Source organism: Neomonachus schauinslandi, chromosome X (assembly GCF_002201575.2).
Source record: "Neomonachus schauinslandi chromosome X, ASM220157v2, whole genome shotgun sequence".
NCBI classification, from domain to species: domain Eukaryota; kingdom Metazoa; phylum Chordata; class Mammalia; order Carnivora; family Phocidae; genus Neomonachus; species Neomonachus schauinslandi.
Genome location: NC_058419.1, coordinates 3,810,252 through 3,834,384, shown reverse-complemented (window position 1 = coordinate 3,834,384; position 24,133 = coordinate 3,810,252). Strand labels below are relative to the sequence as shown.

Sequence of the window (24,133 nt, the reverse complement as noted above, 5' to 3'; positions counted from 1 at the left end):
CCTGAGCCGAAATCAAGAGTCGGATGCTTAACCGACTGAGCCACCCAAGCGTCCTGAAACTCTTCATTTAGCTTCTGGAACTTTTTTCACTCCTGGTGGTCCTCTGGCCTCTCTGACTATTCCTTCTCTGGGAGTTCTTTCTAGCCCTACCTCCATGCTGCTTTTGTAATGATCTGATTAAAATGCAGAGCTAATTATATGTCATGCCTCTGCTTCTTCTCCAGACAGCAAACTACACAGATTTCAAGTGTACAACATGAAGAGTTTTGACACATTATGCACCTGGGAAACCATCATCATAGTCAAGATAATGAACATATCCATCACCCCCAGAAATGTCCTTGGGCCCTTTATAATCCCTCCCTCCCATGCCTTCTTCCCCATCCCCAAGCACTGTAGACTAATTTATATTTTCTACAGTGTTTTAGAAACGTAATCATTGAGTATTTTCTTCTTTTGTCTAGCTTTTTCCACTCAGCATAATTATTTTGATATCCATATTGTGGAATGCGTCAAAAGTCATTCCTTTTTACTGCTGAACAGTATCCTATTATGTGGCTACACTACATTCATCTCTTGGTAGATATTTGGGCCGTTTCTCCTCGTTGGCTGTTACAAACAAAGCTGCTGTGAACCTTCACGAATAAGTCTTCTCTGACCTCATGTCCTGTCATCCTTGCTTCACCCTTTGACCCAGCCACACTGACCTCCAACAACTCTGCACTCTCTCCTCCTTCCCTTCCTTCTCCCATCCCGCCTCACCCTCTGCTGCCCTGCTGAGCTAAGTGGGTCGTTTTCTGAGCTCTTACCGCACCCACGGTGATGATAGCATTTGTGAGGCTCTCATATAATAGTGATTTTCTGTGTAGCACCTCTCATAGGGCTTGGCTGCTTGTGAGCAGGAACTGTGTCCGGTTACCCCTAGAACCCCAACAATGGAAGCTGCCCAGTACATACTGAGCTATAGAAAAGTTGAATGGAAGTGTTTTGAGAACTTGGCTGGATGACAACTTTAGTGCCTTTAATTGTCCCCCTCGGACTCCTCTGTAGCTGTATACGCTCCTGCTATTCCTGTGCAGTGGCACTTAGAGAAGATGGTGAAGATGTGGTTATGTTTGTGACAGGCGTGAGCTTCTTCACACCTGCTGGACTCCAGTACGTTGTCGATAGGGATACTAAATATGTTGATATTAACAATAAGAAAATAAAAATTGATATGGAAGCTGATAAGGAATTTGAAGCAAAGAAGTCGTTTTCCACGCCACCGATGTGGTTCTACTTTTTGTCATCTGTAAAACAGTTTCCTTTGGAGGTGCATTAGCTTTCATTAGGAGTAATTGATGAAATAACAGCCCGGGGTCTTCAGAGTTTAATTACTGTGTTTTTGAACATGATGAATTTATCACTCAGGGAAAATGTTAACTACCTGGAAAACAATGACAAAATGTAACTTATTAAGAGGCCCTTTACTTAAAACCCCCCTAAGTAGCAAATCAGAATTGTTGTACAAAATGGAATTTTCTTAGAAGACTATCTGTCTTTAATGTGATAAAAAAGGTAAAGTTCCTAGAAAACTGGAATCACAAATATATATATATTTAGAAACGCAAGATTTATTGAAGCACACGTCTGTGGCTAAAGTTGCTACTTGGGGTTCTTTCTTTCAGTGAAAGACGTCATGTACATCTGCCCATTTATGGGAGCAGTGAGTGGAAGCCTGACGGTGACTGACTTTAAGATGTACTTCAAGAATGTAGAGCGGGTAAGTTTTTAAAGGGGTATTTCATTTTTAAAAACACTTCAGAACACAGTCAACAATAAAGAAGAAAGTAAAAAGAACCCTGAAATCCCATCACTCTGAGAGAACCACAGGGTGAGTTTTAAGATGTGCACATTTGGAAATAGATTTTGCATCTAGAAAAAAATGCTGTTAAAGTCACACTTAGACCTGGTGGGAGGAGTTTAACTGTAGCCTTGACATCGACTTCATAAAGCATGTTATAAATCAGACTTCAGTTTTATAGTTGGGACAAAGGGGAAATGTAAACTAAACGTGTGTTTTCACCCAGAGAAGACTTCAAGTGTGAAAGCCCTGAGGACTGGCACTGATAGGCCTTTGTTAATTTGTAAACCCAGGACCCGAAGTTTGTCCTCGATGTTCCCCTTGGTGTGATTAGCAGAGTTGAGAAGATTGGAGCGCAGAGCCACGGGGACAATTCCTGTGGCATAGAGATTGTGTGCAAGGTATGGTGCGAACACAGGTGAAACTGCCGGGCGGTCAGTGTGGAGCTTTTGCTGACGCGTTCTTCACGGTCTTTGGGCAGTGAGAGTCCCTGGGACTATTAGTAACTCCCATGGTTTCAGGACAGAGGCCTCTTCAAATCTTGTATCAGCTAATTCATACCACTCTGCAAGCTGTTGAGGTAAACCTCTTGTCTTCTATCGAAGTATTCTAATAAACATGGACCTATAACCTAAATGCTGATGTTATTTGTTACATTTCAGAGAAACAAGTGAAAAGCAGAGATCAATACTTTTTTCCAGTTTGTTGTTTTAACACGGCCTTTCAGAACAGTGGATGGTCAGAGACTTCCTGAAGAGACAGCAATAGCCTACAAATTCTGTGATTAAAAACATGATGTTGGGATTTTCACTTGAGCCATGCTTGTTTGGTTTTCTTCTCTTCCTCCAGTGCATTAAGTAGAAATGTGTGTGATGATTTTAATGAGTAGTCATTTACGAAACACTTTAACTGGTGTGTCTTATTCCCAAAGACTTTACCTCACGGGGTGCACTTTGTTAACAACCCTAAAGTCCCGGGAAAGAGAGTCTGTGCGGAATTGCTAGGGTCCCTTCCACGGTCAGGGTTTGGATTCCTGCCAATGTTTGCTTTGATCACATCTCTGAACACAGCTCCCTCTGGTGTGGCCCCAGACTGCAGCTGAACCCATTTTTTCAAAGAATCCTTTACTCTTGCAGATCATGAATCTATTGGCATCCTAGACTCCCTGTGGGCACTTCAGGGCAGTGCTGTCCTGCGACAAATCGCATCCGTCCTTCTCAGGCCAGGGTTCCCCATGCCAAGCCGCGTGAAGTGGTTGTGGGACTTAAAGCAGAGGGGTGATTTGATGGTCCTGCAGTTTGGGAACTTGACATTTTCCTTCTTAGAACTCTCCGGTAGCTTCCCATCATCCTTAGGCTAGAGGGAAGACTCACCAAAAGCCTGTGTGTCTGAGCTGGATGACTGCCCTGTGCAGCTTCGCCTCTGGCCACGCTCCCCTCGTTCTCGCTAGTCCGGTTCCTTCAGCTGCTCACACTCACCTTGTGTCTCCCCCCCTCGTCCCCCCCGCCCCGGGCTTTGAGTCTTCGCACCTGCTCTCTCCTTTGCTTGGAATGATTTGCATTCTCAGCAATCCTAAATAGCAAGTGAGCTCCATCAGCTACAAAGGTGTGTGTGTGTGTAGTCAGAGTAGCTTGGAGGGAGGGCGCACTGGGAAGTGACGTTGCTTAGGCAGGTGTCTGGGGCTGTTGAGTGAAGCTGTTTTCATGGCCAGGGTGAGATTTGCTGATAGCTGCTTTAAAATGTTTTCCAGCCTAGCATGCCAGGGCCATGTTCCCAGCCCTCTCAGCTCCTACCTGAGAGCCTTGCAGGGCGTAAGGTTTGGTTTCTTTTAACAGGTGGTACACAATTCAGAGGGTACAAAAGGGGTGTGTAGGGAAGAGTAAGTCTCTGGCCACCCAACCCCCTAGCCACCTTGTTCCAGTCCCAGCAGGTGGGCGCACAGGCATGTCCGTGTGGTCTTTACAAACGTAGATGGTAGTGTATTACATAGCCCATCTGCCCCCTCTTTCCCCGTTAACGGTGTGTCTTGGAACTCCTTGGTATCAGTGCAGAACTGCTGCTGGTTTCTGACAGCTCCTCAGCGCACCAGCCTCTATCGATGGGCATTTCAGTCATTTCCATTCTTCTCTGTTATAAATAATATTGCAACAATAACTTTGCCACTTCCCGATTTGCTCTTACTTTAATCTGTTTCTGGTCATATTTATCTTCAAATTTCATGTCATGTTAAGAAGAATGAGACTTTTGTGTTTAACGGCATAGGTTTAAAAAGGTCAGGGGGCCCTGCTCAAACCAGTGCTGGGGAGAAATCAGAGCCACCTCACTGGGAGCACTCCCACGGGCTCGGCCAGCAGCTTTCATGGTGGGGCGTTTAAGAAACATTCTGGGAAACAGCATCGTAATTTCTGTAAGGAGCACACTGAGGGACATAGTCTTGATGTGATACAGAGTCCTTGCTGTGAGCTCAGGGAGAAACCTCTGTCGCATTTCTATTTTATGGATGGTGCAAAATCTCAGTCGGCTCTTTGGGCAGCTTAATGCTCGCAGCTGATTCTGTGGCACACCTTTAGCAGTCAGTGCACAGGACCTGAAGGCACATCTTCCAGGTACTAACCTTCTTCTTGATTCCATCTGATGAGTTCTTTCCCCATATTGTCCCCTTTGTTCCAGTTTCTTCAATGGCTGTTACCTTGTTGGAGGTGCTTTTGTTGTCTTTTGTTAGTAGAAGTAATCTATCACATGAGAAATGAATACAGATATTTTGTTTATCTCTTTATAGCATGGTGTCTGACTCATAGATACTCAATAAATGTTCAATAAATGAGTTTTGCTAATTGTTTAATAGGATATGAGGAACTTGCGACTTGCTTATAAGCAGGAAGAACAGAGTAAACTTGGGATATTTGAAAACCTCAACAAACTTGCATTTCCTCTTTCCAATGGGCAGGCAAGTACACCAAAATACACCTTTGCATGTGTGTTGGGGGGAGGTCCAAAAAGTCATGTTTAATTATTCCTTTTTTCCAGAGGTTTCCTTTATCTCTTTTCTGTTTGTGACTAATATTAGGATATTTAAAATTTGTCAGTTCTATGTAATGATTAAGGAAAGTGCCAATGTGTTGCTTCCAAATTTACAGGTTAGAATAGAAATCTTAATATATTTAGCTCATAGCTGAATGAAAAGCTTTACTATTGGGTATATGATATAGCAAAGAAAAACTGACGTGTGTATTTTTGTGATTTTTGTATCCAGACACTCTTTGCATTCAACTACAAAGAAAAATTTCCAACGAATGGGTGGAAAGTTTATGATCCTGTATCTGAATATAAGAGACAGGTAAAATATGGTCCTTATCAAGCCAAAAATAATGGGTTGAGCATCTTTCTCTTTTCTAACAGATTAGAAATTTAGTGGAGAAAAAAACCGTTTGAAACAAGTTGTGCGTTGGTATAACTTACCTAGCTTGTAGGTTCTTCATCCCTGGGATGCCCCATTCGCCCGATGCCAGACCTTTGATGCTGCTACTAGTCAGCCTTTTTCCAGAAGGCAATTGGAGTACTAGCACTGGGTTTAAAAAGCGAATCGGCCAGATGGTTCTTATTAGATATTCTGGTAATGAGTTGATGAGTAAGGACCAAAACCAATGGCTTCACTTAGATTAAGTGTATGGCATGACTACATCAGTCTGGTATGGTGTTCCTGTGCCTAGAAAGTCTTCAGTGCATTGTCAGGTTCAAGATATTCCAATAAGATACTGTTTTGATGACATTTAATCTTTGTGTCCACTGTATATTTGGTATGGTGATTTATATTACTTACTGTAGATGTTTGTAAAACATTTCTGTGTCCCTAAAGAACGTTCATGGGTTTTTCAAAAGCAATACTATGCTCATTCTTTATAGAAAACACAGCAAGAAGTGTACAGGATTGGGATTCTAGTATGTAATTTTTACCATTTTAAAATATGTTTGGAAATTCTGCTTCATTACATTTTTAAAAATAGGTAAGGAATGGGTTATGTTAGATAATCATATATTTAAACTTCTAAGTAGCAGTGAACAACAAATTATGAATGGATTTTTCAGAGAAAATAAGAAATGGATGTGGTTCACACTTAGTACTTTTTGAAAATGCAAAAGTTTGCTCTGACACCCTGCAGGGCTTGCCAAATGAGAGCTGGAAAATATCCAAAGTGAACAGTAACTATGAGCTCTGTGACACCTACCCTGCTGTCATTGTCGTGCCAACTAGTGTGAAAGATGCTGACCTTTCAAAAGTGGCAGCCTTTCGAGCAAAAGGCAGAGTCCCGGTAAGTAATAAACATCATCACTCAGGCATAAACACAGACTGTATTAGATCTAATATGGAACAAAACAAGACAGAAAAAAACTCTAGTGAACAAAGTAGAAAGTGAAAAAATAAGCCTAACACCCTCAATAGGCTGTGGAGACTAACAAAGGCGTAGCAAGAAAGAGCATACTGTTGCATGAACAGCATCCTTCACTGGGTTCGTCAAGCCATCTTAGAGCAAAGACACTCTCTTAGACGCTGAGTGGAATGCTGCACCCTTACCCAAGCCAACATAGGGGCCGGCAGGGGCTGAAGTGTTTTAAACAGCTTTATTGAGGTGTAACTGCACATGTGCAGTTTGATGACTTTGAACATAACATGTCCACCCATGACACTCTCACTATAACCAAGGAGGGAGTGAGCGTCTTTGAGCCTAGAGTTTGTGGTCGGGTATAATCCGGAGTCTCCTGGCTACCTGAGGAAAACTGGAGGTTTGGGGGCCTAGCTTTAGATCTCATAAGACACTGTCTTCACTTTGCCCTCATTCTGCCACATATGTGATCGTGAAGATACAAAGATGTTTTTAAATTAGACAAAATAAAACGAGTCATTCAAATAGGAGTGAGGCTTGACATTAGTCAGTTTGACTTCGTTTCTGTTGTCCTTAGAGTCATAGAATTTGAGAGGTGGAAGGGGATTTTTGGAGCTTATCTAGTCAGACTTCTTTCCACCTGACCCAGAGAGTTCCAGAGCCACTATCATGCTGTCATTGGTTTCAGCCCTCACCTTCGAGGAAAACGTGCAGAAGAGGCCTTGCTTGAAAAGACAACTTCTTTTTACTGCCTGGCAATCAGCGCACATACTGTTTTAGGAACCGTACTAATGTTTGTTGCTTACAAACACTAGGTGTTATCGTGGATTCATCCAGAAAGTCAGGCAACGATTACCCGTTGCAGCCAGCCACTTGTGGGTCCCAATGATAAACGCTGCAAAGAAGATGAAAAATACTTACAAACGATAATGGATGCTAACGCACAGTCTCACAAACTTATCATCTTCGATGCCCGACAAAACAGTGTCGCTGATACCAACAAGGTACGTTCTCAGTAACGTTACAGAAACGGTGGCTCTTTTGTTACGTGGTGGCCGTAGGTTGTTATGCAGTTCAGTTAGACTGCGGAGTTCCTCCCCACCTGAAGGTGGGGTCTTTCTGAGCAGCTCCCAGCTGTTCCTCACCGTTATATAGCTTGTGGGGCTTTGTGCAGCGTCTCTCTCATTGCTTCTCCACCATCCTGGCTGCTGAATTAATTAAGCAAAGACCCAGAAAGAGGATTATCACCTAAAGAATCAAGTAAGACTTTTAATGAAATGATCATGAGGCCCTTGGGAGTCCTTTTAACCCGTGAACTATGGAGATAACTTGATTAATTCGTATCTGGTCTGAAGCTCTGTTAGAACGGAGTCACCTGTGTGAAACCAGGCACATGTACAAAGTTGCCGTAAATCACATGCAGGAGTGTCATTCACAGACCGCTCCCGTTCGAGCCCCGCTAGGTGGAGTGGACGGGATCCTTCACACCCAGCCACAGCTAAGAGGCCACGCCTCCAGCACCTGCTCTCCAAGTAGGAAAAGCTCTGAACTGCGTCATTTCTATTGCTCATGAATGCCTTTCTGACAGTGGTCCTGCAGGCGTGCATCTGGCAGAGGACTTGGCCCTCTCTGTGAGTCATTTCAGAGATCAGGAAGGTGGCGGCAGCCCTTCCCATCTCATGCTTACTTGTAAAATGACACTTGGGTCACAGACATGTAATGCGCACCTACTAGGGGCAGGTGCTGGGGGAAATACCAAGACAGATACGGTGAGGTGCTCTGTTACAGGAGGGGTCAGTTCGGCGTGTGTGGGGAGGCCAGAAAGGGCCTGGCCAGCCTTGCTGGTGAGGCTGGGGGGAGGCGGCATTAGGGCTGGCTGTGGATGGTGAGCAGGAAGAGACGGGCACGGGCATCTAACAGCGTGCCAGAGCACATCACTCACAAGAATGGCAAGATGTGTAAGGGTACGGTCACCAACCCCACGCCCAGCCCGTGTCCCCCTAGCAGTGCCTGGGAGTCTGTTTCTCTTGGCAGCTTGGGCCTCTTCTTTCCATGGTGATTATTCCATCGTTGAGCACAATCTCCAAAAAGCCAACCTCCTACCGCCCCTGTCTCACTCTGGAGAGAAGCCATTACCTTCCGCTTCAGAGAGCACACAAGCCACCGGACATGCCATTTCCCCTCAGTCCCTGGGTGCTTGCCATGTGTCACGGCTTGCTAGGCACTGGGGAGGGACACACTGAGCAACAGTCACGCGATCTGCCACGTGGCCACACAGTGTGCCATGGAGGAACATAGAGTATGCTCGGAGAGTAGAAGGGGCTTGGTTACTTGCTCCATGACCCTGGGCCATGACTTCATCTGTCCAGACCACAAGTGCCTCGCCTCTCAAGTGAGAGCGACAGTATGTCTGCTTCCTGGAAGTACTGTACAGGGCCCAGGACAGGGCCTGTCCCGGAGAAAGCATTTGGTTCGTGGTAGCTGTCATCGGTCCTGAGCTCAGAGTGAGCTGCTCTGTCCGCGTGACCGTCATGACATCTCGCTGCCTGGGTCCCTCTCTCTGACCTGGCCAGCTCAGTCTCCTTCACTCGTTCCTCCCCTCTCCGCAACCTCCAAATCGTGGTGCTCCTTGAACTCCATCCGGGCTCCTCTTTTCTACTTTGCACCATCTCCCCAGGCTGTCTCCTCCAATGCCACGACTCCAGACACTCTCTGTATGTTGAATTTGATACCCGAGTTTCCATCTCACTCTGATCCCTCCTGAAGGCGAGGCAGAATGTCTGTCCCATTGTCACGTTGACATCTCTGTTCAGCTATCTCCCATGTAACCTCCGTGTATGCAACTTGGCCTGAGAGGCGGGGCAGTGAGAACCCTGTGCTTGGCAACCAGTTTCGCCTGGGTTTCCCTCCAAGGTCTTCCCTTGCTGCTCTGTCACACCCTGAGCAGGTTATTGACCTCTCCATAAGCCTTAGGTCTGTAAGATGGAAGGTGACAGCGTGTGGCGTAGAGATGTACCAGGATGACACCTGAGAAGAATGCGCATCACGGCCGCAGCACATGATGCTCATAAGCTCGCCACCCTGGTGGTCTGGCCTGGGGGGTGACTGGTGGTGCCAGTCACGGAGATGAGGAAGACCGGCAGAGGAACAGGGCGGGGAAGGACATGGGCAGGATAGGAGTTTCCTGTACAAATTAGCACAAACTAGGTGGCTTAAAATAACACAAATTGATTCTCTCACAGTTTGGGAGGCCAGAAATCTGAGATCTGCCCAAGCTGTGCTCCTTCTACGGGCTTCAGGGGAGAATCTGTTCCTTGCCCCTTCCAGCTCCTGTTGGCTGCTCTGTGCGCATAGCCGCGGCGTGCGGATCTCTCCCTCTGCCTTCATGTGGCCTTCTCTACGTGTCTGTGTCTTCCCTCTTCTCTCTTCTAGGGATACTTGTGATGGCGTTTAGGGCTTTCCCTAGGTAATCCAGAATGGTCTCTTCATCTCAAGATCCTTGACTCGATGACCTCTGCAAAGACCCTTTTTCCAAAAAATGTCACATTCACAATCACCAGGGATCTGATGTAGATCTCTTTGGGTGGGGGAGTGTTTTTCAGCCTACCATGGGGAGTCATTCTCAATTAGTTCCCCATGCTCCCACAGCTGGTGGGTCATTAACCCCGTCAGTCTTTCCACTTCCCTGCGTACTTCCTGTCACCACTGCAGGACTATCCCACAGAAGTAAGAAGCGTGAGAAGAGCTGTATTCACAGAAGCAGTCTTCTAAACACCCTACAGAGCAAGGGCAGTTCTTTGTGTGTGAACTCATGTGGAAGAGGCAGAAGCAGGACACCAAACTGCATGTCTGGAATGATTTTGTTTGTAGTGCTGTTATGTCTAGGAACCAAACAAGTCCCTGTTAGCTCTTCTATATATATTACCATCTCATCTGCAAGGAGAGATCCTTTACTTCTTCCTTTCCATTCTGGATGCCTTTTATTTCTTCGTTTTGCCTAATTTCCTGGCAAGAACCTCTAGTACCATGTTGAGTAGAAGCAGTGAAAGCAGTCATCCTTGTCTTGTTCCTAATCTTAGGGGAAAAGCTTTCAGTTTTTCACCATTGGGTATATTAGCTGTGGGTTTTTCATAGGTGCCCTTGTCAGGCTAAGGAAATTCCTCTCTCTTGTTAGTTTTCTGAGTGGTTTTACCATGAAAGGGTATTAGATGTTCGAAGGCCTTTTCTGTATCAGTTGAGATGATCCTGTGTTTCTTTTTTCCTTCAGTCTGTTAATGTGATGTATTCCACTGACTGATTTTTGTATATTGACCACTGTAGTGGGTCGAATAGCGTCTCCCAGAAATTCGTGTTCATCTGGAACTTCAGAATATGACCTTATTCAGAAATAGGGTCTTAGCAGATGTAATTAGTGAAGAGGAAGTCATAGTGGAGTAGGGTGGGCCCTCAATCCGGTGCCTGGCGCCCTTAGAAGGTCATGTAGGGAAGATGGCAGGCGGCAGCGAGGCAGAGATGGGGTGCCATAGTTGCACGAGCCGCACCAACGCTTGCCAGCCGCCACCGGAAGCCAGGAGTGGGGCATGCGACAGAGTCTCCCTCCAAGCCCCCAGAAGGAGCCAAGCCTGCCAGACACACTGGTCTCGGACTCGTAGCCTCCAGAACTGTGAGGGATCAAGTCTGTTGTTTTAAGGCCCCCTAGCTTGTGGTACTTTGTTACTGTGGCCCTAGGAAGCTCCTACAACCCCCTTACGTTCCTGGAATAAATCCCACTGGGTCCTGGTGGATAATCTCCTTAATAGACTGCTAGATTCAGTTTGCTAGTGTTTTGTAGAGGCTCCCTTCAGTCCAGTCTCCACATCATGGCCAGAATGACCTTCTAAACGTCTACCTCTGCGCACACCCTCAGTGCCTTGAGGCAGTGACATCTAGTTCCTGAACGGGGCCTCTGAAGCTCTCCACCCCCGGGGCCTTCCTTCCTGTCTCTGCAGCTCCCAGGCCCATGTCCCAACTGTGGGATGCTTCTTTCTGTTCCTGTAGCACGTCCCGGTGGCATCTCTGAGCCTTTGCCCCCAGAGCTAAGCATTCCCCCGTCCTTGAGATGACATGTCAGTGTCTCTTCCTCGGGGACGTCTTTCCAGATGAGCGGAGGTCTCCCTGTGTGGTGGTGCCCTGCACACAGTTGCAGTTCCTCATTCAGTGCACGTCCAGCCACTGGGCCCTCGGCGCCAAGTGGCAGGGACTACTCCCTACATGGCGACTGTCCATGGAGAGAGGAACCTGACCCACCAGCCAGCCCCTCATTCCAGTCATGGAGCAGCTGTTATGTAATCGCTGGGTTTTCAGTCAGATTGTTTCTTGAGAAAGTGAAACATGGAGGGAAGGAACTTAGCTTTAAAGGTTGCATTTGAGGAGCCTGAGTGGGGAAGATAAGGCTCTGGAGCTCAGAGAAAGGTCAGGTTGGAGGCTGAGATTGGGGCCCAATCTCACAGTGGCATGCTGGGTGGTGGTTGCAGGCTGGGGGCGGGCAGGGGCAAGGCCACCAAAGGAGTCCAAGTCACCTGAGCCATCTGTGGAAGGCCGGAGAGGAACCCACGGGAGGAAGGGGTGCTTCAAGTGGTGGGGGGAGACCCCAAAGAGGGAGGGAGAGGTCCTCGATGTCAGGAGAAGAGGAGCATCCAGTGGGAGAACTGGGTGGGAGAGGTGTCTTAGCTCGGGCTGCTCCAACAGAATATTGGAGGCTGGGTGGCCTATGAACAACAGACACTTATTTCTCATAGCTCTGGATGCTGGGAAGTCCAACGTCACGGTAACAGCAGATCCCGTGTCAGGTGATAGCCCACTGCCTGGCTTGTAGATGGCCACCTTCTCACCGCGTCTTCACACTGCCGAGAGCAAAATGAGGCCCACTGTCTTCTGTCTCTTCTTATAAGGGCACTAATGCCATCATGAGGGCTCCACCCTCCTGACCTCATCCCCTCCCAAAGGCCGCATCTTCTGACATCATCTTTTTAAGGATTAGGGCTTCAACACATGAATTTTGTGGGGACGAAAATATGTAGTCCACTACAGGAGAGGTGTGTGGACTTTGGATTCTGAGGGCGTGGGCATCCTGCCCTGCCACTTTGTACCTCTGGCCCTTGGGAGTTGTCCGCCCTCTAGGAGGCTCCCATTCTCTCACCTGGGAACCTCCCCCTGCTGCTGAAGACTGGCAGACTGATGGGCGGATGGCCTGGCAGGCCTGCCCCAAGCGCAGAACAGCTGTGTGAAATCAGGGAAACCTGAGTCCATCCGTCAGCCGGCTGCTCCCTGGGGGTGTTCGGGTTTCTTTTTCCCACGAGGGTTGGGGATGGCCCTGCCGCCACTGCTGTCGGCTTATTCTTGGGGCCTTGTGGGCTAGCAGGGAACAGTGTCCCCACATCTCCGGCTTCTTTCCAGAACCCTGCTTTGCCCCCATACAGAGAGGTCTGGCCAGCAAAGTCTTGTATTCCAGAACGCTCTGGACCCCCTCCCCCTGTTCCTTCTGGGGTACAGGTGGGGCCTCTTCTCACCCTCCTTCCCCTTCTGTCTCAAGACCTCCAGATGCCTGTTCTCTGCGAATCTGTTTACTTCCATAACCTCATTTCCGGATTGTCATTTGTCTTATTTGTATCTTTAGTGATCAGTTCCTGGGCAACAAATTGCCTTTAAACACCTTCTCCTGGTGCTCCTCCTTAGCACGGGCTTCCTCCGTGCTGAAGGCCTGGATGAGCTCGAGCCCAGCGCACCACCTCACAGAGCAGCTTCCCCGGGCCCCGGGGCTCCGGCAGGCAGGGGCTGGGCCCCGGTCCTCTGCCTGGCGCAGGGCTACAAACGTGGGAGGTGCTCGGTGAGGTAATCCTGCCCTGTGCTTGACGATCTTGGGGCAGGGAAGGCACCAAGCCTTGCATGGATTAGCATTAATTAAGAAAACTGATTTTACTTAATTAGCATTTAATCTGCACAGCGGCCCTTTGAAAGTCTTACAGGTGGGAAGGTTGGGGTGCAGAGAGGTGAGGGCACCATAACTATTTGGGTGGCAGAGCTGGGATTACAAACCCTTTTTCCCTGCCACCAAAGTCTGTGCCTTTCACCCCTCTGCTGTGTTGTTACTTCCTTTGTCAGCAGCATCTTCATTGGATGCTTCGGTGGTTTTTATGAAAATATAATTCTGTCATGGAGGCAGGACTGTGCTCGAGACTGCTTTGTCTGTAGTGGGTGTTACAAAGTGTTTCACTGAAGTTAAAGCATCTCCTAGAATTCTGTGAAATAACCTGAAGTGTAGCTGGTATCCAAATACACGGACATTCTTGTTTTCCCGTCAGGCACATTAGCCACTTGCTTAGCCCCTGCTCCTACGCCCGGGTAACCGGCTTCTAGCCGCATGCAGCCCAGTCTTCCCTGGAACTACTTCCCTGCTGAGTTCTTAGATGTAGCCTGGGCTCTCGGACTCGGCCTCTTGTCCAGGTCGCTCTGTGGCCTGTCCTCTGTGCATGGGGGCCCAGGCCCCAATGCCCCCGCCCCCAGCTCCCTCTCGGCCCTGCCCGTATTCCTGTGCTCCTGCCTGGCCCAGCCTCCTTAGACTGTCCTGCCTAATGTCCGCCAGCCAACACCTTGGCTCAGTAGCCCTTTGGCACCCCCACCTGGCCCAGTTCCGTTCTCCTGCCAGTGCCCCAGACTGCTGAATGTTCCATGAGAACGAAAGGCTCACAATGTGCAGGCTGGAGCCACTCCAGATTCATGCTGGAATTCTCCAGCCTCAGCTGGGCCCTCAGTGATGCTTGGAAGTCCCTCCTCCCCACCCCCAGGCTCCCCAGAGGCCACTTCAGCCCCTTTATGACTTTTTTTTCTAATGTACAACCCTGCCCCACCCCCTTCATCCTCAGCAGCTGACCTTGCCTTTGTGCAGAGGCCTCACCAAGCCTCCTGCCACCAGACCTGGAAGCTGCCTTGTACTGCCGTCCACAGAAGCCTCCTGTTAACGGTGGCCGAGTGGCCTCCTCTCTGTCCTCTACCGACTCTGCCATGAAGTCTTTCCCATCTGCACGAATAAGCTGCCTCTCCAGCCACTGTCACTGTCCCCTTCTAGCTGGCGCTGTTGTTCTCCTGCCCTTTACAGACGGGCTTCTGGGAGCAGCTCTCGCCCTGAGACGCGGGGTGCGCATGACCGGCCGCTCGCCTCCTAGGCCTGTGAAGCGAGCTCCCGTCCCCGGCTCTGCCCAGACCGTTCGTGGTGCGGTCACCAAATCCAATGTGTATTTTTCAGTTCTTTTCCTCGACTTCTCAAGCTTTTGGTAGTTTAGTACTTTTTCCTTTTCAAAATACTCTTTTCCTTTTTTTCTTCTTCCTCTAGTCTCTGGCAGCTCTTCTCAGTCTCCTTTGCTTTCTGTGCCTTAAACGCTGGCCTTTCTCAGGCTCCCAGGCTCCGCTTCTCTCCTGGCTTACCTGCTGACCTTGAGCACGGTGTGCCAGACCTCTGTCCTCCAACATCCTCCGTAGGCCAGTGACTTCGTGTCGGTAGCCACAGCTGAGACCTGTCTTCTGAGCTGCAGACTGCTGCCTGCAGACCTTTCTGCTTACATTTCTCACAGGCACCTTGCGCTCACTATGCTGAAAGCTGAACACTCTGTTCCTTCTGTAATAGTCTGGTCTCAGAAAAGGATACCACTGACTCTTGGGGTGCCCGGCCTGGAATCCTGGGCGTCACTGCCTCCTCATGGGCTTCCTGCTTCCATCGCCCCAGTCAGCCATCGTGTCTTGCCCCTTCAAGATCTCCAGTCTGCTGCGTCTCTCTGCCCTGCTGCCTCCGCCACGATTCCCTCAGCCAGATGAGTGCCCGTCTCCGAGCTGGTCTCCCTGCGGGAGGTCCCACCCTCCTCCAGGCCCTTCTGCCCAGCACAGCCAGTGGTCTGCCACAGTGCAAGTTGGCCCTCTCCCCGTGCCTGCACCGTCCAGCCCCAGGCCGCCCTCTGGCCGCCTCTCCCACTGCTCTCGCCACCGCCGTGGCGTGCTCTCAGCTCAGCTGCTTGCCTGCCTCTCGGGGAGCCGCGTCCTCGCCCATCTCTGGGCATCTACACACCACGGCCCCTCTGCCCTGTGTTCTTGACCTTCCTCCCCACGGCAAAGCTTTCCTGACTTGTGTTCTCAGCGCGGACATCTCTTCTGTCCCCCTGGCAGCCTCCCGGGCCTGGCCACATGCCCCCAGCACACCCCGTGCTCTCCTGCAGCAAAGGACTTGCCCCCCTGCGCTGCACACGTCCCTCTCCTCACCTGCCTGCCCTGCCAGATTGTGAATGCCTTGAGGACCAGGGTCTCCACTTGTCACCCCAGTATTTAGCTCAGGGGATTAATATCCACACGCTAAGTAGTTGGAGACGAAATGAAGGGTGTGGTCTTTGGGTTTACGATGCATTTATTATGTCTTTGGAGATAAAATTCATATAACATTAATCTGGCTATTTTAACTGTCCCAGAGTTTACGATTCAGTGACTTCTGGTATATTCACAATGTTGTGCAACAATCCCCTCTAACTCCAGAATGCTTTCATAGCCCCAAATAGAAACCCTGTGCCCATTGGCAGTTGCTGCCCATTGTCCCCCCCCCGCCCCCCAGCTCCTGTCAACCACTAATTTACTTTCTGTCTGTATAGATTTCCTTGTTCTGGACCTTTCATATAAATGGAATCATACAACATGTAGTCTCTGGGGCCTCAGTGTGATGTTTTTAAGGTTCACTCATGTTGCAGCATGTACCAGCACTTCTTACCTTCGTCTGACTGCCTAAAGTCCCATTGTATGGAGAGAGCACATTTTGTTTGTCCATTCCTCCACTGCTGGGCAAGTGGGTTGCTTCCACTTTTTGGCTGTGGCGAATAGTGCTGCTGTGATCTTTCATGGACAAGTTTTTGTTCGAGTACCTGTCTTCAGTTCAGTGGGCATGGAGTGGCTGAGTCCCGTGGTAATCCTGGGCTTAAATCTGAGGAGCCCCCAAACTGTTTCCCACAGGGACTGCACAGTTTGAATCCCCACCAGCAGCATATCCGGGTTTCAGTTTGTCTACGTTCTCATCACGGATGGGTTCTGAATGTTGACCTTCACAAAATAGAAGCTAATTATAGACCAGATTTTGTTAGGAGATTACCAACGGGTCAGCCATAGCCCCTGTTTTTGTTTCATTTGCATTTTATTTTACTTAAATTGCGTAAACCTCCTTGTTTGGGATTTACAAATAGTTTTATTATACAGAAATTTTTGTGCTGGTACAACTTTTTCTGTTCAGACAGATGGCACTAACAGACAGAACCTTTAAAAATTAACTCGCCTTGAGTAAGATCCAGTTGTTAATGGTTTAAAAACTGATGATGGGTGCAGGACAGTTGTTATGGGTTGAATTGTGTCTGCATAAAAAATATGCCAAATATCTAACTCCCAGTACCTGTGAATGTGGCCTCATTTTGAAATGAGGTCTTTATAAATGTAATCAAGTTAAGATGAGGTCCTATTGAATTCGGGTGGGCCGTAATCCAGTCTGACTGGGGTCCTTAGAAGAAGAGACAGACACGAGGTGAAGGCCATGTGATGATGAGGCAGAGATTTGAGTCATGTGTCTGTAAACCAGGACCACCTGGGGCTACCAGAAGCTGGAAGAAGCAAAGAAGAATCCTCCCCAAGGGGCTTCTCAGGGAGCACGGCCCTGCCGGTACCTTGATTTTTGGCTCCAGCACTGTGAGGACATTTCTGTTGTTTTAAGCTGCTTAGTTTGTGGTACTTTGTGCCAGCAGCCAGGGGTGAATCCTACAAGGATTAGGAGGTTTATTATACACAAATGGCCTTGTTGCTTCCTTAACGGTCTCTTTCTGATAACACTAGAAACAATCGAAGTATGAACTCAGATGCAGTGCTGTTCTGTCTTTTGTTTTTCACAGGCCAAGGGTGGAGGGTACGAAAGTGAAAGTGCTTATCCCAACGCGGAGCTCGTGTTCTTGGAGATCCACAACATCCATGTGATGAGAGAATCCCTGCGTAAATTGAAAGAGATCGTGTACCCTTCGATAGATGAGGCACGATGGCTCTCCAACGTGGATGGGACACACTGGCTGGAGTATATAAGGGTAAAGAGAGCTGGTCCTTGACATGCTTTCTGGTTAAGATTTCTCTGTGTACCTGCCATAAATCTGTGTCTCCACGTGGTTTCTCAGCACTGTAAAGAAGCACATCTTTGCAGTATTCTAGGCTCTCATAGTTTCCACAGGCAACATTCAGACTGTGGTCTTTGTTGAGGGATACTGCTTGCGTCAGATCAGGTTTGGAATGTACTTTGTGGCCCTGTAATAAACGACTGCATTTACTGTCGTCATTTTTCTTAGTGTTGGGTGTGTTCCCCACCCCCAGCGCTAATGTTTCTGAGTGATCCTCACTTGATTGCATTGTTTGGTTTATTGACCTGAACTTCTTAACATTCTCCACAGAACTGTTTTTTGCTGTCCTAGAAATTAAACGTAGCCTGCTCTAATGTGCCTTCTTTTCTGAAGATGCTTCTTGCTGGGGCGGTAAGGATTGCTGATAAGATAGAATGTGGGAAAACTTCGGTGGTGGTGCACTGCAGCGATGGCTGGGACCGAACAGCCCAGCTGACGTCTCTGGCTATGCTGATGTTGGACAGTTACTACCGCACCATTAAAGGGTTCGAGGCTCTCATAGAGAAGGAGTGGATAAGCTTCGGACATAGGTTTGCGCTGGTAAGCGGAGACTGTGAGGTACATTCTTGACTGTTTTGTCCTCTCCTATGCATGTGTGTATCACACAACACACACACACACACACACACACACACACACGTGGGCTTTCTGCTCTGTATCAGACCTGAGTCAGCATAATAGAATACCATGGACCTCAGCACGGTATGTTTTTGGTAGGGCACTCTGTTTTTTAAAAATTTTTTTAGTGTAGGTATGTTGTTTTTTTTAATAAATGAGGTAAAATTCATATAACAGAATTAGCCATCTTAAGGCATACAGTTCAGTGACATTTAGTACATTCACAATGTTGTGCAAACACCGGTTCTGTCTAGTTCCAGAACATTTCTTCACCCCCAAAAGGAAACCCTGTACCCGTTAAGTAGTCCCTCCTCATCTCCCCCTCCTCCAGCCCCTGACAATCACTAACCAGCTTTCTGTCTTTCTCAGTTTGCCTGTTCTAGGTGCCTCCTGTAAGTGGAATCATATAATATTTGTCTTTCTGTGACTGGCTTATTTCACTAAACACACTGTTTTTAAGGTTTATGCATATCATAGCATATATAAAAACTTAATTCCTTTTTACACCTGAGCAGTATTCCCTTTGTTTATCCATTTCTGTTGATGGACACTTGGATTATTCCCACCAGTTGGCTCTTGTGAATAATGCTGCTATGAACATTGGCATACAAGTTTTTGCCATGCAGAGTACCACAAACTGAGTAGCTTAGACAATAGAAATGTATTTTCTCCCAGTTCTGGAGGCTGGACGTCCAAGATCCAGGCGCTGGCAGGGTTGGTCTCTCCTGAAACGTGTCTTCTCGGCTTGTGTGTGGCCGCCTTCTCACCAAGTGCTTACATGACCTTTCCTCTGTGTGCACCTCCCTGGTGCCTCTTTCTGCATCCAAATTTCCTTGCCTTAAAAGGACACCAGTCAGACTGGATTAGGGCCCAGCCTCCCAGCCTCCTTTTAATCACCTCTTTATAGACCCTGTCTCCAAATATAGTCCCATTCTGAGGCCCTGGGGGTTAGGGCTGCAGCGTAGGAATTGGGGCAGTACACAATTCAGCCTGCAACGGCCTGCTTTCACACTTGGGGACATACCTAGGGGTGGGATCGCTGGGTCATCTGGTAGCTATTCTCGAGCTGCCGTTTGTGTTTTAGTATAAATGGCTGTTCGTTCCTGGTCTTTCCCAGTCATTGAGCCAGTGCGGATTCGTCTTAACTGTGCATGGCACTGGAATATGCCTGAAGCCTCGTTCAGACCCACTCCCAGAGAGCAGGAGGATGGCAGTGGCTGGGGCGTGCTTCGGTGGCTTCCGCCGTGGGGGTACCAAGTACATGGGCCATGAGGAGGAGGAAAGGCAGCTTCACAGCCTGGGAGCCACATGCCCTTCAGGGGCCGTCGTCGGAGCCTCCTCTGCACTGCGCCCCTTCCCTCTGTGTGCCTCGGTCCCCTTCTCTGAGGTGGTGTGTTGTGCAGCAGAGGTGAGTTTGTGTATGTCAGATGCTTAGGACCGGGCCCTGAGGACAGGTAGGTTTAGTGGGCGCGAGTGAAGCTCTCCCCAGTGTTTGCATCTGGTCACCTGAAGGCTCCCAGGCCATTCCCTGCCACCACTCCTCCCCACACTGTGTGTCCTGGGAGAGAGGAAGCGGGCAGGGGCCCTTGACTAGATGGGCGGTGCTGAAGGTTATGGACTGCCACGCACAGCACGCATCGGGGTGTGCGCGCACGCTCCGCTCCTGGCCCTACGTGCTGATGCGGGTTCGTCATGGTGATAAGATCATGAGATTCCTAACGGCTGCAGTTTACTGAGCACCACTGTGCACCCACATCCAGCACTGTTACATGTATCATCTGGTTTAATCCTAGAGTCACCCCGAAGCAGCTGCTGTAACAGATTTCAGGAGTGTGACCCAGCTGCCGAGGGTGGAGCCAGTTCCCAAGCCGTAGTTGCAAGCCTGCCGTCACCTCCTTGCTGCCTCCCTGTACTCTACCCTCGAGTTTCTGTTAGTGAGCCATCTAAGTTCCTCCCTGAGGCCAACTCCTGTCCTTGGCCCCCTGTTCCATCATCCTGCCTCTGGCCTGCCTCCCACTCCCCTCTCACCTAGATGGGTCCCACTGGCATAGAAACATGCCATTATTTATCCCACCCTGGAAACCAACCCTCTTGACCCTACTTTTCCTCCAGCTGTCACCGCAAAGATCTGTCCCCTTTACGATAAAGCTGTCCTGTACTCACTTCAGCCAGGCTTCCTCCTCCCAACACCCACCCCACCCCGAAACTGCACGTTACAGCCACCAATCACTGCCACTTTGCCAAGCCCTTCTCTTATTTGGCCTGAGCACTTGATGCTGTTGGTTCTTCCCTATTTCTGGAAACCGTTTCTTCTCTTGGCTTCTAGGTCTCCACAGCCTTTTGAATTTCCTCCTATCTTTTGGTCCTCCCTCTCTCCCCAACCTCTTAGTGTTGGGGTGCCCTAGGACTCAGTCCTCAGATTGCTTCTCTTCTCTCTGTATGCTTAATACCTTAGTGATCTTGACTGGTCCCACGTCTTTAAATACATGTGCTTCAAATCTGTTGGCTCCTCCTCAGTGCCACTGATGCCCCCTTCATTCCAGCCTGCCCATCTCCCTTGGGGCTGTGATGGCAGCCTCCTAACTAGTTCTCTGTCACCTATCCCCTTCCAATCCATTGTCCTCGCTGCAGCCAGATGGAGCGTTCCAAGAAGCAGATCTCATGCCGCCATTCCCCAGCACGAATCCCGTGGCCTATGCGGTCGTGGGCAAACTCCTCAACTCAACATTTGAGGCCCTTGGTGATCTGGCCTAGTCCACCTTCTCAGCCTTGTCTCGCCTCCCTCCCCTTGCCTCATGCCCAGCTGCTTACGGTGCTCTTGGTATCCCCCACCATGGTCCCACTGCTTCTACTACAGTGCATCCCTGGCCAGCCAGGAAGTAGGCACATCCTTCTGTCCTTCAAGGTTTATCTCAAATGAGACCTCCTCCATGACTGTGACTCGTGGGATTTGCCTCCTCTGGTCCCTCCTCTGCCCCGTCCTAGGTTGGTCACTTGTTCCTTTGTGGCCCCACCATACCCATTCCAGACTTGGAAGCCCTGGGCACATTTTAGTGCCCTTGTTATTTGCAGGCCTTTCTCCCATGACTAGACTGCAAGTGAATTATTTGTTTAGCACAGGTACTTTGTCTCATTTATCTCGGTACCTCAGGTGTATAGCCAAGAGCGTGGCCTCTATGGGACACCATGACATGTCCTGAAATTCCAGGGGCCAGGCAAGATGCCTTGCGTACACCAGAGGAATTCAGTGAATGGCTGTCAAAAGAATGAATCTTAAATTGCGAGCAGTCATACAAAACCATTCCCGAGGTGCCTTAAATACTGAAGAGCAGGTTCTACAAATTATTTTGTAAAGGGGAAGTACAGAGATAAGTCAACTTATACAGCTGCTGTGGAAAACAGTATGGCGGTTCCTCAAACAATTAAAAATAGAACTACCCTGTGATCCAGCAATTCTGCTTCTGGGGATACACCCAGAAGAAGTGAAAACAGAGACTTGGATAATTGCACACCCACGTTTATAAACAGTGTGATTCACAGTAGCCCAAAGGTAGAAGCAACCCTGGTGTCCATCAACAAATGAATGGATACATAGAATGTGGTCTGTCCATACAGAGGAAGTGTTATTCAGCTTAAAGAAGGAAGGAATTTCTGACACATTCTACAGCATAGATGAATCTTGAGGACCTTCTGCTGAGTGAAAGAAGCCAGTCACAAAAGGACACATACTGTAGGAGTCCACTTGTAAGAGGGACCGAGAGCAGTCACATTCATAGGGACACAAAGTACACTGGTGGGTGCGGTAGGGTGGGGGGGAGCTGATGTTAATGGGGAAGAGTTTCAGATTGGAAAGATGGATGGTGGGGACGGCTGCACAGCAGTGTGAATGTACTTAATACCACTGAGCTGTATGCTTAAAATGTGGCCCATTTGATGTTCTGTATGTTTCACCACAATCGAAAACCAATAAAAGAAAGAAGACCAACTACTGTAACTGCGAGGCATGGATTTCCTTGTTTTTATGTCTCTCCTGCTGGCAGTTTCAGAGACCCAATATTTCTCGTGCTTTCTATGTGGTGGTTGTATCAGACCTTCGTAATGTTTCTTTCTCATCCTTTTACTTAGTTATCAGAGTATTTGAATCTTCTCTTAGAATGCTCACTTTCAAACTGTTTTTTAATTTGACATTTTCAGTGTTTTGTCCCATTTGTGTTTGAAGTTCTTTTAACTTTTACCAGGAATCTATGAGTATGTTCTAAAACACTGAAAGGTGTGAAACACACTATTGGATGTCAAGAATGTCTCAGAACTGCAGAAGAACACAACACTGGGCTGCCTTGAGCAAGGACTCCCCATTACCATTTCAAGTGTGAGATTTGGGGACTCTCTGAGTCCTGTAAAATTGGTTGAAATGTATAGATTATTGTTTGATTCTCAGACTTCCTGACATTTCTGAAAAATGGGAAAACCTGTTTTTCCATTTGTGGAGGAAATGGCCATCGTAATGTGCTTTCTGAGCAGCTAATCAGTAGTCCCACATTGACACTGTGCACTTGGTGCGGTGGCCGGGCCTTGACCCCATCACTGGGACTGAAAAGTTTACTGGCCACTTGCTTACAACTTCTTGAACTCAACTATATTAAAGTGAAATTATAAAACAGTCCTCACATAAAAATATACAGTACACTGAAATTTTGTTTCCTAAGAGTAATGGAAGTCAGTTCAATTCAGTGAACGTTTCTGAGTGCTTTTTCTGTGCCAAGAATTCGGTTAGGTCTTGGGACATACAAATGACACCTGATGGCTTGCCACTAGGTAATTTTAAGTGACTTTTGAGAGGAATGTGGCACGCACTCACATGCTTAACCTCTTGTTTGTTTCAGAGAGTGGGCCATGGCAATGACAACCACGCGGATGCTGACCGATCCCCTATATTTCTTCAGTTTATTGATTGTGTTTGGCAAATGACAAGACAGGTGAGAAATTTCAAGTATATTTCTGACCTTAAAGTTGAAGATTAGATAATTATTCATGTTCGTTCAAAATGAAGATGTGTGTATGTGTGTAAAAATAGGACCACTTCTGTTATTTAACTCGGTTTGATTCTAATTCACTTGGAAGTATAAGCAGAAAATTAAAGACTATCAATTTCTCACCAAAAGTTCCTATTCTCGTGCAAATGCTTTTGTCAGCCCTCCTGCCCACCAGTAATGCCGACCAAGGCCCCGCTGCTGCCATTCTGAGGTTCTTGCTGCCTTCCCACCCCGGTGAGGAGGCACAGTCCCCTGCTGAGCGGGCCAGCAAGGGCGGGTGTCAGACCTGGGAACCCAGGAGTCTGCACACTTGCCCCGAGCCCCAACCCCCCGCGCCCCCGCGGCAGAGTCGCTGAGCGCAGGGAGTGTCCAGGAAGCAGAGGCGGATAGGAAGTTGCTGGTGCTTAGTTTCCAAACCCTGGTGCACGGAGCCCCCGGTAAGCAAGGCGGCCATGCAGGGGTCCCCCTTCCCTAAGCTGGTAGGGCCACATGGCTTCAGTTCAGAGCAGGCCCTGAGGCCCATGTTGTTTATTCCCTGGTCTCTAACATCTGAGCCCAGGTTTGGGGTCTTCCCATCAGAATAGGAGATGGAGCCTCTCAGAGTGCCAGAGAGAGCGACAGAGACAGAGTGGCATACAGAGAGGGGGGATGGAGAGAGTGAGACAGAGACACACATGCGGACACAGAGACAGAGAGAGACCAAGACGGAGAGAATAGAAGACAGGTAGTCTCCCCAGTGCCTGCACGGTGGAGAGAGTCAGAGGATGGAGAACCATGGCCTGGGTGCTCTCCTTCCTATTGGCCCAGAGGTCTGGCCTAGGCTGCCTTAGTCATGGGAAGAGGACCAGCTGGAAAGACTGCTGGCGACCTCTAGTGACTCCATCAGCAGCCATGGCACTCATGACAGCCTCCTGACCGCATTATTACCATCACCCTAGGACCTTTTCAGAGGACCTCTGCTTCCCACACCCCGAAAGTCGGATGCCCCACTGTCTGTGAAATCCCTCACTGTGCACCACGGTTGGCAGTGGGGTGTGGGGGGGG

At 48.6% G+C, this 24,133-nt stretch overlaps 1 protein-coding gene across 2 annotated transcripts in view; it reads left to right on the top strand.

Annotated features, from left to right (window-relative positions):
• MTMR1 (myotubularin related protein 1) overlaps positions 1–24,133 on the top strand; it is a 56,604-nt gene that overhangs the window by 17,629 nt on the left and 14,842 nt on the right. For both annotated transcript variants that reach the window (XM_021683645.1, XM_044911514.1), the window contains exons 3-11: positions 1,668–1,762; positions 2,137–2,244; positions 4,689–4,790; positions 5,097–5,180; positions 6,004–6,153; positions 7,041–7,229; positions 17,166–17,351; positions 17,772–17,978; positions 22,940–23,032. In XM_021683645.1, the coding sequence (XP_021539320.1) occupies positions 1,668–1,762; positions 2,137–2,244; positions 4,689–4,790; positions 5,097–5,180; positions 6,004–6,153; positions 7,041–7,229; positions 17,166–17,351; positions 17,772–17,978; positions 22,940–23,032 (1,214 nt within the window). The remainder of the gene's footprint in view (positions 1–1,667; positions 1,763–2,136; positions 2,245–4,688; positions 4,791–5,096; positions 5,181–6,003; positions 6,154–7,040; positions 7,230–17,165; positions 17,352–17,771; positions 17,979–22,939; positions 23,033–24,133) is intronic.